General features: G+C 39.7%; 1 protein-coding gene across 1 annotated transcript in view; it reads right to left on the bottom strand.

Annotated features, from left to right (window-relative positions):
• CFAP58 (cilia and flagella associated protein 58) overlaps window positions 1–13,914 on the bottom strand; it is a 112,561-nt gene that overhangs the window by 75,926 nt on the left and 22,721 nt on the right. Inside the window, exons 8-9 of the mRNA XM_040254390.1 lie at window positions 9,726–9,808; window positions 5,899–6,090 (exon numbers count right to left, since the gene is read on the bottom strand). Of these exons, the coding sequence (XP_040110324.1) occupies window positions 5,899–6,090; window positions 9,726–9,808 (275 nt within the window). The remainder of the gene's footprint in view (window positions 1–5,898; window positions 6,091–9,725; window positions 9,809–13,914) is intronic.

Below are 13,914 nucleotides of genomic sequence, written 5' to 3'. Positions count from 1 at the left end.
CAGTCCATAGGGTCACAAGAATTGGACATGACTTAGCAACTAAACCACCACAACTTATAATGCCACTCTTGGTGCCTCTCAATTTAGCTGAATAATAAAATTTATACTGCACCAGAGGAAAAACCATGAAGATAAAAAGTGCTGAATATATACTGTGTAAAATATCTAGTGGGGAGCTGCTGTATAGCCCAAAGAGCTCAGCTCAGTGACAACCTAGAGGAATGGGATGGGGTAGGGGGAGGCTGAAGAAGGAGGGGATATATATAAACATATAGCTGACTCACTTGGCTGTGCAGCGAAACTAATACAACACGGCAAAGCAATTATACTCCAATAATAAAAGAAAAAACATCCAACTATAAAGAATAAGTGCTGAAACACTGTAGTAGCTTGTCATGGCTCCATGAATATTTGCTCCCACGACCTCTATGGGAGGAGTCTACTTGCCCTTGCTGTTGAGGCTGGGCCTGGACATGTGACTTGCCATAGCTGATGGGATGTCAGAGAACATTAGGCAAGTAGAGGCCCATGAACTGTGCTTGCGTGGCTGGGTCTGTCCTTTGCATTCCTTCCATTCTCCATGAGAACAGTGTGCATGTCCTGAAGGAAGAGAAGCACACAGAGCAAATCTGGACCCAACCCACAGCCCCAGGCCAAGTCCAGTAAGCTCAGCCCAGATCAGCTGACCCTTGTCAACTGTAAGTGTGTGAGTGAGAAATAAGTGCTTGTTTTTGCATGCTGGTGAGACCTGGTGGTTGTTTATTACGCAGTAATATCATGGCACATGTTGACTGAGATAAACACATAAGGAAAGGCTTGGGATTCTGAGCCATCCAATTCTGGCGCAAAAAGGAATCTTCTTTCTCATTTGCAAATGCCAAGTTAAATTAATAAAATGTAATGTAGGGTTTTCAGCAGCTTAGATTTCACCTTTTTTTCCTTCTAAATAAAAAGAATCAGAAAGCAAATGTTGACACTGTTTTTGCAGCCCAGAAGAAAGAGGAGATCAGGCCAGAAGTCACTCACAGCTAAAACTGCCGATAATTCAGATAACATTGTCCGTCATGGCAACCTATTTCAAAAGAATTTAAAGGCAAGCAGACCCATAAGTTTAAGAAAGTTTAGGCACTCAGTCATGTCCACTTTGTGACCTCATGGGATAACAGATTACTGAAGAAGAATTTAATATAGATACTTAAAAATAAGTCTTTGACAAGTTGATTCAGTGGTCTAATTATGCTTTCCATTCACCCTTTCAAAATATATTTGAATACCTATTTAATGAATAAGTAACATAAAGAGCTCAAGAAGACTTGCCCTCAAGGAACCTGCAAATGGCATGAGGCACACTCGGAAACGCAGATACTGTAATAACATCAGATTTCTTCACCCGCCAGAGAGGGGAACCAAGTACAGATGGATTAGAAAACATTTTAAATAAAGCTCCACTAAGGTTTTATTGGTCCTTGACTGAAAGGCAAGGTTTTTTAGTATTTTTTCTTTGGATCAGGATACTAAAGTAATATATATTCATTTCAGAAAATTTGAAGAACACAAAAAGCACAAAAGAGGTAAATTAAAAACGATCTGTATCCCTATTACTCAGAAATACCTAGTTTTCACATGTTGATCCATTACCTTCTACTCTTTTTCCTGTTAAAAGAAAGGAACTAGACTTCAGCTTTTTCCTCTTGCCTAACTCTCAGAGAGTACTTTTCTTTATCTTCGTGGGTTAAACAACATACACACTTAGGACTTTCTCCTAGAACAAGTCTATGAGATTTCTCCTGTCACTGATTTTGCCAGAAACATGCTCAATCTGCATGTACAGTTCCTTCTTCATCTCCAGAAAATATTTTCTGTTACATCTTTGATTTGGGGCTCAGTTCCTCCATCATAGACCAGCAACTTATAGGATGCTTTTTATTCCCTGTCCTTATCTCTTATCCTCTCTTTAATCATTTTTTTCTTTTGTTTCCACCTATATTCTAAGAGTATGAAGAAAACCTTGGAAGAAAAGCTATGACCAACCTAGATAGCATGTTAAAATCAGAGACATTACTTGGCTGACACAGGTCTGTCTAGTCAAAGCTATGGTTTTCCCAGTAGTCAAGTATGGATGTGAAGTTTAGACCATAAAGAAAGCTGAGCACTGAAGAACTGATCTTTTTGAACTGTGATGTTGGAGAAGACTCTTGAGAGTTCCTGGGACCGCAAGGAGATCCAACCAGTCCATCCTAAAGGAGATGAGTCCTGAATGTTCATTGCAAGGACTGATGCTAAAGCTGAAGCTCCAATACTTTGGCCACCTCATGCGAAGAACTGACACATTTGAAAAGATCCTGATGGTGGGAAAGACTGAAGGCAGGAGGATAAGGGGACAACAGAGGATGAGATGGTTAGATGGTGTTATCAATTCGATGGACATGAGTTTGAGCAAGCTCCAGGAGTCAGTGATGGACAGTAAAGCCTGGCGTGCTGTAGTCCATGGGGTCACAAAGAGTCGGAAACAACTGAGTGACTGAACTGAACTGAACATTCTAAGAGAACTACTCAAGTTTGCACTCCACTTCACTGATTGCATTTTCCACATCAGTTCTGGTCTTTACTAACTTACTAACTTCAGTGTGGATTTTAAATCTACCATTGCTTGCTTTGAGTTGGTTTGAGGTCTGCATGTGTTTTAGTCTCTTTACAACTGTTCCTTATTTTATCCATCACGTCCTTTCTTTATCTTTGTTTTGTCCTAGAAGTAATGGCATCTTGGACTTATAACCCAGATGACAGTCCTCTGTCCTCCTGGGGTCACACTGTTCTTAACCACAACAGCAGAACATCTATAATCTTCATTGTGTGTGCTAGGAAGCCCAACATGACCAACCTAGTAGCTCCAAGAATTCTTAGAGGAATTATATTTCTCCTATTCACTGTGGCTTTGATTTCCTATTTCAATAGAATTCCATATTCTCGACTGGCACTTCTCTCTGGCACATGTGGTTCCTTTTCTAGGTGTGTTACCTCACATCCCACATCCCTCATCACCCCGTCCCTGCCCCCACAAAGCACAATCCAGCTACAGGGTTGATGCAGACTGTCACTGAAGGTTGCAGGTACAGAGCACAGTTAAAGAACTTAAACTTGACCATCGGAGGTCCCATGCTTAGCACTTCCTCGGTCATTCCTGCCCTGGGAACTGGTCCTGTCTCCCAGAAGAGCCCAGCCTACTCTCTCATCTTCTCCTATCTCCCCCCATTTCCTGCTCACCACTGCCCCTCTCCTTCCCAACTGCAAGCAAGTTTGAGGGACTGTGAATTGAGGGCCGGGTGGATTTTCCTCAGTTCACCTCTACTGCCTTTAAAATTCTCATCCAATCTCTTTTCTTCTATTTTAGCATGGCCTTATGTCAACCTTAGTGTTTGATGCCATTAAAACTTTTCATCTCTGTTACCGACATTTAACAAGAAGTTGAAAACAGCTACATTCAAATGCCACTTTGAACAAAAATTCTGGGCTGTTTATCTACAAATTAATTATTTACTTGCTTATTTATGAAATATTTCATAGCATTTACTATGTGCCAGAGATCATCCTAAATACTTTACCGACATTACTTCATTTAATTTTCACTACCCACCCCATGATATAATGACCCCAATCCTTTTTGTCTGCACACAGATAAAATTTAGGTCAAACCATATAAATAATTTTGCATTTTGTTCTTATCAGGTTCATATTGTGACCATATTCCCCATTTAAAAAATATTTTTCAAACATGATTTTAATGGCACGTGGCAAATTCGCACAATTTATTTTGAAGAAATTCTTTTATAAAAATCTTTGCATTCTTATTTCTTCATATACTCAGTTTTTACAAAAGAAATTGTGGGGTCAAAAGGATAAACTTGGAACAACCCACTTTAGAAGGAGATGAAAATATCAGTTTCATGACATCTTCCCCCAGTCCCTGGTATTATTCCTCAACTTCCTATAAATAGGATACATGAAAGGGAGCTTTCTGTTTGTGGGAGTGAGGTACTTGTGTGTGTGTGTGTGTGTGTGTGTGTGTGTGTGACAGTAAAGAAAGAAATACAAGAAGGTGTCAAAAAGATATGTTTTTAATAAGAAGTCCAGAGGTGACACAAGTTGCTAGATACACACTGTCAGGAATTAAGAGAGAAAAATTATAGTTGATAAACAATATTTTAAGAACTTGTGCTTAAATTATTTAGGTGAGACACTATGCAACCTTGTGCAGTTAAACATCAGAAATTGTGAAAAACAGTTACCAGCAAAACTTGGTACCGGTATCTCTCCTTCATAGGAAAGAGAGAAACACACAATCCTATATTAAAATCAGTGACAGCAATCTTTTTTTTAATCACTCATCATCTATCTATTTGTTCAACCCAGTTTTGGTAGCTACTATTTACAAGCATTTACTATGTGCTGGAAATGAAGAGAAGATGAAGTTCTTGCTACCAAGAGCTCACTACAAACAAAGGTATAAATAAAAAAGTACACTAGAAGATGGTAAGAGTTCTTCCAGAGATATCAACAAACCCATTAAGTAGGAAGTGACTAGCTCTGCCTAAGGAGTTAAAATAGGTTTGACCGTAGACATGAGCATTTGATTTGGGTACTGAACCATGAATAAGAATTTTTCATTCAGAGAAGGGAGAGGAAAGGGCTTTCCAGATAAAACAAAGAGCTTAGCCTCTGTTGCATAAGTCAGAATATATGAATTGCTGTGTCTTGCATGGGTTACAGGTATGTAACAAAAAACACTGATTCACTCTACCCAGAGGTGGGCCAAGTGGGACCTGGGCAGCTAGCATCCCTGGGTGAGCCCCTCCAGCCCTGCACAGGCTCATCTCCCTCATTCCCACACACTGTAGACATGCTATTTTCTACAATGCTGTGATGCAAAGAATGTTAGGAAGCACTGCCCCAGGTTGCTGAGATATGACTGAGGTTTGTAAGGCTGGGAGTAATAATAAGATTTCATTGGAATTTTTAACAACTCTGACAGTGTGATGGCAGCCAGGAATGGCGGGAGACTGACTGCCAGGAAGGAAGACGTAGGAGGTTACAACAGATTATACGTTCAGAGATAGTCTCTGTCTCACCAGGTAAGGCCCTTCCCTTAGTAGGATCACGCTGCTGCCCAAGGATATCAGGCTTGATCACGTAACTCCCTTTGATCAATGAAACATGAGTGGACTGACCCTTTCACCCTTCCTTTGCCAGCAGAAGCTCTGAGAGCATATCAAAGGTTCACCATTACACAGTTTTTCCTCTATAAGAGGTCAACACATTCCAACAGTCCATCTGCAATGAAGAGGACGTGAAGCAGAGCTGTGGCTGACCCTCAAAGGTCATTAATGTGAACAAAATATAGATCTCTGTTGCTATAAACGACTGAGACCTGAGGGTTATTTGCTACAACTTAATCCGACGGATACAGAGGCTAACAAGCTTAGCCACACTAGAGAACATGAGTGCCTGAACTGACAACTAGTCCTCTCAGAGTCAGTAAATCAATCAGTGGAGCTTCTTACATGATCAAGGTGCAAGAGGAATATGCTGTAAAACAATGGCTTCCAACCAGGGGTATGAGGATCACGGGGCATCTTTTACGAGGAAGACATGTCCTGCCAGGGATGGACTGACCACATGCATTTGTGTTCCTCCAAACTTACGTTCTGCAAATATCTAATCAGCATTTGTTTACTCTAAATGGGCAGTAGCTGATTTGCTAGCAGAGCTTATTGCCCGCTATTTTAAATCATCTGCATGTGAACCACAAGCTGCAATCTGAATAATCTGTCTTTGCAACAATGTGTGGCAATCAGAAATAACGCACTGATGCTCGACCCATTCCATGGAAGAGTAGCTTACCTTTTGGGTAAGGTCACTGGCTTCATTGATGTACCGATCTCGCTCCTTTTCCAGTTGAAAAATGATCTTTCTCTGCTTCTGAGCTTCCTCTTTGTAGTTTTGGATTTCTTCCTCCAGATTCCTCTTGGCTTGTTCATGGAGCTTTACCAGGTCTATCTGTTTCTGGGTTGCACTGACCGCCTTAAGCATATTCTGAAAATAAGGACAGCACCAAAAAATGTTTGTGGGTTTTTGGTTAAATTTACTTGTTGCCTAAATCCTAAAATAATTAGGTGCATTGTTTGGGAGATGAATAAAAATAATCATATTTTCTACAGATTACTAAGAGCTTGTTATGTTAATTTTGCACAGAGCATTACAGACACACTTAAAAAGGCACTAAGAGACAACATCCCTAGGAAACGGGCCTATATTGCTCCCATATTAGGGGTAGGAAACAGAATGAGAAGATAAGCTACTTGCCTACAAGTTCATGGGTTTCCCCAGTGGCTCAGTGGTAAAGTATCTGCCTGCAATACAGGAGGAGCGGGAGACACAGGTTCGATCCCTGGGTTGGGCACATCCCCTGGAGGAGGGCATGTTAACCCGTTCTAGTATTCTTTCCTGGAGAATCCCATGAACAGAGGAGCCTGGTAGGCTACCGTCCATAGGCTCACAAAGAGACAGACATGACTGAGCACATACACACGCACACACAAGTTCACACAACAGGGGAGGGACAGAGCTAGGATTTGAATCCCGAGCTGGCTGACCCCAAAGCCAATCTCTATTCCAACTCTAGCCTTTCACTTGTGAAGTCAGAACAGCTGAACCTAATCATGTATCACAGGCTTTGACTACAAAATAAAATAAAAACCTTCGTATTAAAAATACAGATAGCCAGAATTAACATATGATCCAACAACATCACTTTTGGCTATCTACTCAAAAGAACTGAAACAGGTGTTCAAACAAAAACTTGTACGTGAACATTCACAGCAGCACTATTTATAAAAGGCAAAAGGGGAAAACAACCCAAATGTTCATCAACTGGATGAATAAATAAACAAAATGTGCTATATCCATACAGTGCTACTCATCCATAAAAAGGAATGAAGTAGACACTACGACATGGTTGAAGCTTGAAAATATTATCCTGAGTGAAAGATGTCAGACATAAGAAGTCACATACGGTATGACTCCAGTTATATAAATATCCAGAATGGTCAAACCCACAGAAACAGAAAGCAGATGAGTAACTTCCAAGGATGGGAGGAGGGGAAAGTGGGGTGTGACTGCCTGACAAGTACAGGGTTTCCTTTTGGGTGATGAAAATGTTCTGGAACTAGATTCACGATGTTCTACACAACATTGTGAATGTACAAAATGTCACTAATGGCAAATTTTGTTTTCTGTGTATTTTACTACATTAAAAAAGAATTAACCTGGTTTAAAAAAAAACATACACAGATGCTCACATCCCAACTCCAGAGATTCCGTGGATCTGGGATGGGACTCTGGCACCTGCATTTTAGGCGGGGAGGGGGGAAGCTGCCCTGGTGGTTTCTGGTGTTACTGCAATGGAAGCGCCTTGGTTTGGCTGCGCAAGAAGTCAGGTTGCTCCTCTGGAGCACAGAATGGATGCAGAGCAACTCTCATGATGGACCACAGCATGTCTGATTCTAGAGCCACAGCTGAATGGACTCAGCGACTTCCGAAATAGAGCCTCTAGATTTTTGTAACTCAGCAGAAGATGTAAACTCAGGAGCTGTTTATTGGTGATAGCTTTTTTCTGCCATTTGGACAGGGAAACAGAGAGAGAGAGATGATTTTACTGAAAGACAGAAATGAAGCTATGGCTCAGCTGGAAGTCTAGTGGTGGAGGGAGAGGGCTTTCTGCGCCTCCCAAGAGTGAAAGGCCAGGTTTTCATCTTCCCGAGGCCCAGATGTATCCTTAGGTTCTATGTTGCTGTTTAGTTGCTAAGTCGTGTCTGACTCTTTGTGAACTCATGGACTGTAGCCTGCCAGGTTCCTCTATCCACAGGATATTCCAGGCAAGAATACTGGAGAAGGTTGCCATTTCCTTCTCCAGGGGATCTTCCCAACCCAGGGATCAAACTCATATCTTCTACACTGGCAGGTGGGTTCCTTACCACTGAGCGACCTGGAAAGCCCCCTGGGTTCCATGAGGCACTTCGTAATCCCTTCCCAAATCTCTAACCAAAACAGACCTGCAGTCAGGACTGAAAACCACTGGAATATAAACTGGTTTAAAAAAAAAAAAAGGACATGAAACCTTGGTCGGATGACGACACAGAAAAATGGAAAAGGTCAACTTTACTTTCAAGTACTGAATTAAACATTCGCTCTATGAAAGATAAAGTCCCTTCAACATGACACTGAGAGAACCAAATACATGAACATTGCTGCCTGTCAGAACTATGTCACTCATTCATTCAATGAAGGTGGCATTCCAAGTCAGTGAGGAAAGGACGTATTATCAACAAAGGTTGTCTGCACACCTGCAGAGGAGCAGGCGCTCTGTCAGGCACTAAGGATGCAATGGCTAGGAAAGACAAAAAAAGTTTAAAAAGTACCTGCCCTCAAGACGAAGCTGATGTAGTCAAATTAAACAAATAGGTGTAAAATTAAAGTGCTGGGTGTCCTACTGCGGCAGAAAATCCAAAGGCGATTTACCAGAACATACAAAATACAAATGGATTAAATGTTGTATATGTTACAAAAAATTTTTTTTAAATTTAACTCCAACAATAGTATTTATATTATTTTTATTATATTATTTATATATTTATGTTATTTATAAATTTATGGAATAAAGGCACAGTTCTAGGATTATGCAAAAAAAAAATTAATGACTTTCTGAAGGAGTGCTCAGCATGTAAAGATACTTAATCTTCTACTCTTCTCTAAGATTCCCTAAATAGTCTGCTCTAAGCTACAGGATAATCTACTTTGTTAACATTTATTCATTTCTGGGAAACCTAAAGAAATATTAAAGTAATAAAAAATTGAAATGAATGAATATAGGCTGTATCTACTTTGATAAGATGAAGCTCTCCTAACCAAAATCCAGCAAGCTGTCTGCTGTGGAAGCAGCCTCCCTACTCTACACCTGGCACATTGCTCATGCTTCATTCTCCCTGGAGGGAATTCTTGAGCAGGAACACGTAGCCTAGACCTGTGAATGTAGTTATCTCCTCAGAGTGACTGTCAATGGAGGTAATCCTCTGGAAGGGGCTAAGAGAGGAAAGGGGGGTGTGGGCGGGGTCTGTAAGCTTCAAGCTCCCCCCAGCCTCTCCCACAGCTTTGGACCATATTGGGCTCAAAGACTAGGAGGTATAAGCACCAAAAGCAGAAACCAAGGCCTCCAACACTCCGGAAAAGATGGAGGAAAGGTTAGAGACTCTTGGTATGGCCAACCGGCCATCCTTTAAACACCTAAAAGTTAATTAGAACTCACTTGTATTTTCTGGATTGGCACAAAATTGCAAATTATAGATATTAAAATCAGAAATCTTGGTCAACTGCTTAGATGCCAAATAAGACACCAGCAATAGGAACAGAAACCACAAGACTCTGCAATCCCCTGCTAGTTTATACGATAATTCTTCAAAGTGCCTTTGTGCTCACAGGTGATACTGTGGTTTCAATTCACAGCCAGTGAACGTGGATGTGGACAGCTGCGTAGAGGACAATTGAGCACTATTATTAGTTCTAATCTACTTTTGTTTGGCTCAGAGTTTTCTTTCCCCTGCAACCGGTTATAGGCAGATATTATAGCACTAAAGAAAGACATTTATTCACCAGTGTTACTGTAACAAACGCACCTTATTCAATATGTCCCTTTCTCTCAGAAGCTCATCCATTGCTTTCTTATCAAGTTCTGCTTGTTTCTTTGAGGCCTCCACCTCTAAATCACCAGAGAGAAAAACAATAATAAATATAAAGAGAGCCTGCCAAGAAAGAATCTGCCAAAGTGACATGAAAACTGCTTTATATATTTATCTGTAGCTATAAAACTGCTTTCTGTTGAGTGGTACGTGATCTTCATTATAACTCAGTGAGATAAGTCTTTCCATCCCACAAAAGAGATGGAAACTGAGGCTTAGAGACCCATACACCAAGGGTATGCACCCAAGAGGTGACAGGGCTAAGGCTGGGAGTTTGGTCTTTCTGACTCCAAAAAGTCCTAATTATTTAGTCCTTTTAAGTTGTGTCCGACTCTTTTGTGACCCCATGGACTGTAGCCCTCCAGGCTCCTCCAGACATAGGATTTCCCAGGCAAGAATACTGGAATAGGTTGCCACTTCCTTCTCCAGGGGATCTTCCTGACCCAGGGATCAAACCCAGGTCTCCTTCACTGGCAGGCAGATTCTTTACCACTTTGATGCTAGGGAAGCCCCCAAAGTCCTTGCTCTCCTGAAATATTTTTTATTATACAAGTAATTAGAAACACAGGAAGAAATTGGAAAATAAACAATGCCAAAAAAATAAACTAAAGGGAAAATTTTTTTTTTTTAAATCAGAATCTAGGAGGGGACATATGTATACCTGCGGCTGATTCATGTTAATATTTGGCAGAAACCAACACAACACAATACTGTAAAGCAATTATCCTTCAATTAAACAAATTTATTTTAAAAAATCGGAATCTACTTAAGATTTTGATGTGTCTCTTTCCTGACATTTTCCTATGCAAATACATGTGTGTATATAAATATATTTATACACCACATACACCAAGATGGAGCCATAACACACAGTCTTGTAACTTGTTTTTATAACTAACCAATATAAATAAATGCCTCTCTCTAATATAAATGCATATCTACATCAGAACATTTAAAGACTTCATATTTCACTGTATAAAAATGTTTATTAAGCCAATCCTTATCTTAACATTTAAATTGCTTCTTTTTATTTTTTTGTTTTGCAATTATAAGCAATAATCTTATGAAAGTTCCTGCTCATTTGGTCATCTAGGAGAGGAAGTCCTTAAATCAAAAGTGATTTTCTTTTTAAAGACCTTTTTCTCCAGCTGCCGAATTTCTCTCCAAAAATTAATAGCAGTTTAAATCCACACCCAAACTAGAACTGTTATTACCATTCTCCTTGATCTTTGACAACCTGATGGCTTTTCCTAAACCAGTATGTCTATATTTAATTCACATATCTTTGATTGGTAGTGAGGTCGACTACTTTCTCATGTTTCATGATCAATTATTTGTTTTCTGTTTTCAAATTGCCCACACTAGCCCTCTGCCCATTTTTCTCATGGATTATTTACCTTTCTGTGAATTTGAAAGAGCACCTTATGTATATTAATAATGATGATACTAACTCTTTGGCAATATTTTAGTCAATTTGTCTTCTTATACAGAGCCTTTGGGGGCTTCTCTGGTGGCTCAGTGGTAAAGAATCCTCCTGCCAATGCAGGAGGCACGGGTTCAATCCCTGGGTCGAGAGGATCCCTTGGAGAAGAAAATGGCAACCCACTCCAGTATTCTTGCCTGAGAAATCCCATGGACAGAGGAACCTCGCAGGCTACAATCCATGGAGTCACAAAAGAGTCGGACACGACTTAGCAACTAAACAGCAATAGAGTCTTTTGTCGCTATAAAACAACAACAACAACAAATAGTTTTAATTTCATTAAATCTCTCCATCTTGGCTTTACTGTTCCTATATTTGACCTTAACTTTTTTCCCAAACAGTAGTTTATTGTCTTACTATCATTTTCTTAATAATCCATACTGCACACTGGTATGAAACAACACCTTTATCTTAGGTGATAATCACGGGTCTTTTTGTAGCCTTTCCAGTCCTTTCCATTGATCTGTTTATTCACACATTTTCACTAAACTATTTGACTACTAAAGCTTTATAGTACATTTAAACACCCGGTATAGGCTAAAGCTCCCTTCTCACTCTTCTTTTCCAGAATTTTATGGCTATTGTCACCTGTTTATTCTTCTGGAGGAACCCTAGAATCAGTTTTGAAGTCCCAAGCAACATAACTCTCTGAAATTTTTATTGGAAATATTAAGTGTGCAGATTAATTTGGACAGATTTATATCTATACCATATTGAGTTTTCTCATCCAGGAACTTGGTGTATTGGTCCATTTTTCAAGTCTTCTTTTATACCCCTCAAAAGAATTCTGTAGTGTTTTATATATATAGGTCTTACAGATATTTTGGTAACTTTATTCATAGATATTTTATTACTTTAGTTGCTATTGTGAAAGAGGGGTCTTCCATCATACATTGTAACTGATTCTTTGTAGGAAAGAAAGCCATTGATATCTATATATTTCTTTTATAACCTGCCACCCTGTTGAACTCCTGTTAGTTCTGGCAATTTTTCAGTTCACTTCTTGGATTTTGTGGCAGGAAATCATAACATATGGGGGCCTCGTGCTCCTAACCATTATGTGCAATGCCACCGTCTGATAGGGCACATCAAAAGGAAGTGCTCCCTAAGAAGAAATAACAATGCTAACGAGATCCACAAAATAAGCAGAAGAGAGAGCACAATGACTTCTTTAAACATGATTTAAAAATGAAGAATCAGGGTCAATACTTAATGGAGAAATTTTTTCTGCAGGCAACTTAAAACTATTGCCTATAAAAAATACAGAAATTTTAATATGGGAATGCTTTTGAAATTCACTAAGCCAATCACAAAATGTGCTCTGCCAGTTCTATCTTTGTGTGTGTGTATCTGTCATTGAAGATACTAGATTATAAACTCATGCTGCACTGTAAGCATCCTGAGGGCAGGAAGCTCCAGGCACCCAATGCCTAACATAATGCCTGCACACAGTCTGGACTCAATTTATTGAATGAGTACATAAATGGAGAAATGATCAATATCAACTGCAACTGTGCCTCAGTAAAAGATTGTTTCCGATGTCTTAGAAGGAAATATATTGGCACTTCTCAAAGACTTTAGTGACAAATATTTCTAATAATCTTATCTCAAGATCTAGATTCTACTTAACTTTTAGGGAGGCAATGTACATGTTTATGCTTCTGGGTATGTCATCTCAGTCAGTGAGTTATGGCTGAGTTCAGTGAGGTGTTCCTGCCTCACATTTTCTGTCGCAGTCAGAAGTCAAATCCTGATCCCTCTGTCTCCAAGTCTCTGAGCTGTTTCTACCACACCATATTTAACTAGTATATACCATATTTTTAATTATATTCTTTTTCAGGAGGGGATAGCATTCTCTCATTATTTTTATAAGCAGTAGTATATTTGGATAATAATAGATGACATTTAGTAAGCACTTACTACGTGCGAGGCACTGTCCTTTCGATATTAGCCATTTCATCCCCAAAAGCTAAATGAGAGGGAGGTGGGATCTGAACTGAGGCACACCTGACTTCAGAGTCTGTATCCTTAACGATGTTTCTATACTACCTGGCCTCTGGTGGCACTTAAATTTTCTTTCCACAGGTCAAAGTGATAGTTGGGTAGAATAGGGATTTGCCATAAGAGGAAAGGAGTTGGAAGCCATTTATTTTTGTCTTGCTGATTCTGGGTACACTATTGTCTCATATACTGCTCATGGGGAATATTCAAGTTTCATTTTTCCTGCATCTTCTGTGAAAAAGAAAACTGAAAGAAAGATTATGTAGAACCCAGACTTAAGAGTATACGTGTGTGCTAAGTCACTTCAGTAGTGTCTGAGTCTTTGTGACCCTATGGACCATAGCCTGCCAGGCTCCTCTGTCCACGGGATTCTCCAGGGAAGAATATTGAAGTGTGTCGCCATTTGCTCGGGCAGAGGATCTTCCCAACCCAGGGATCAAACCAGTGTCTCTTATGTCTCCTGCTGTTACTTACTTCATTGACAAATACTGAGCAATACTTTGGGCTCAATATAATCCGTTGAAGAGTTTTTTAAGGTAAGAAAGTTCAAGGTATACAAAGTGATGTCTCCTCCATATTATCTACTTACTAGTTTCAATGTTGCTTCACTGAATTCATTTTGCATGGTTTGTGCTTACATAG

The sequence above is a fragment of the Oryx dammah genome, unplaced genomic scaffold, assembly GCF_014754425.2.
Source record: "Oryx dammah isolate SB20612 unplaced genomic scaffold, SCBI_Odam_1.1 HiC_scaffold_14, whole genome shotgun sequence".
Classification (NCBI taxonomy): domain Eukaryota; kingdom Metazoa; phylum Chordata; class Mammalia; order Artiodactyla; family Bovidae; genus Oryx; species Oryx dammah.
Note: the sequence above shows the minus strand (reverse complement) of the source record. Positions and strands in the feature narration are given on the sequence as shown.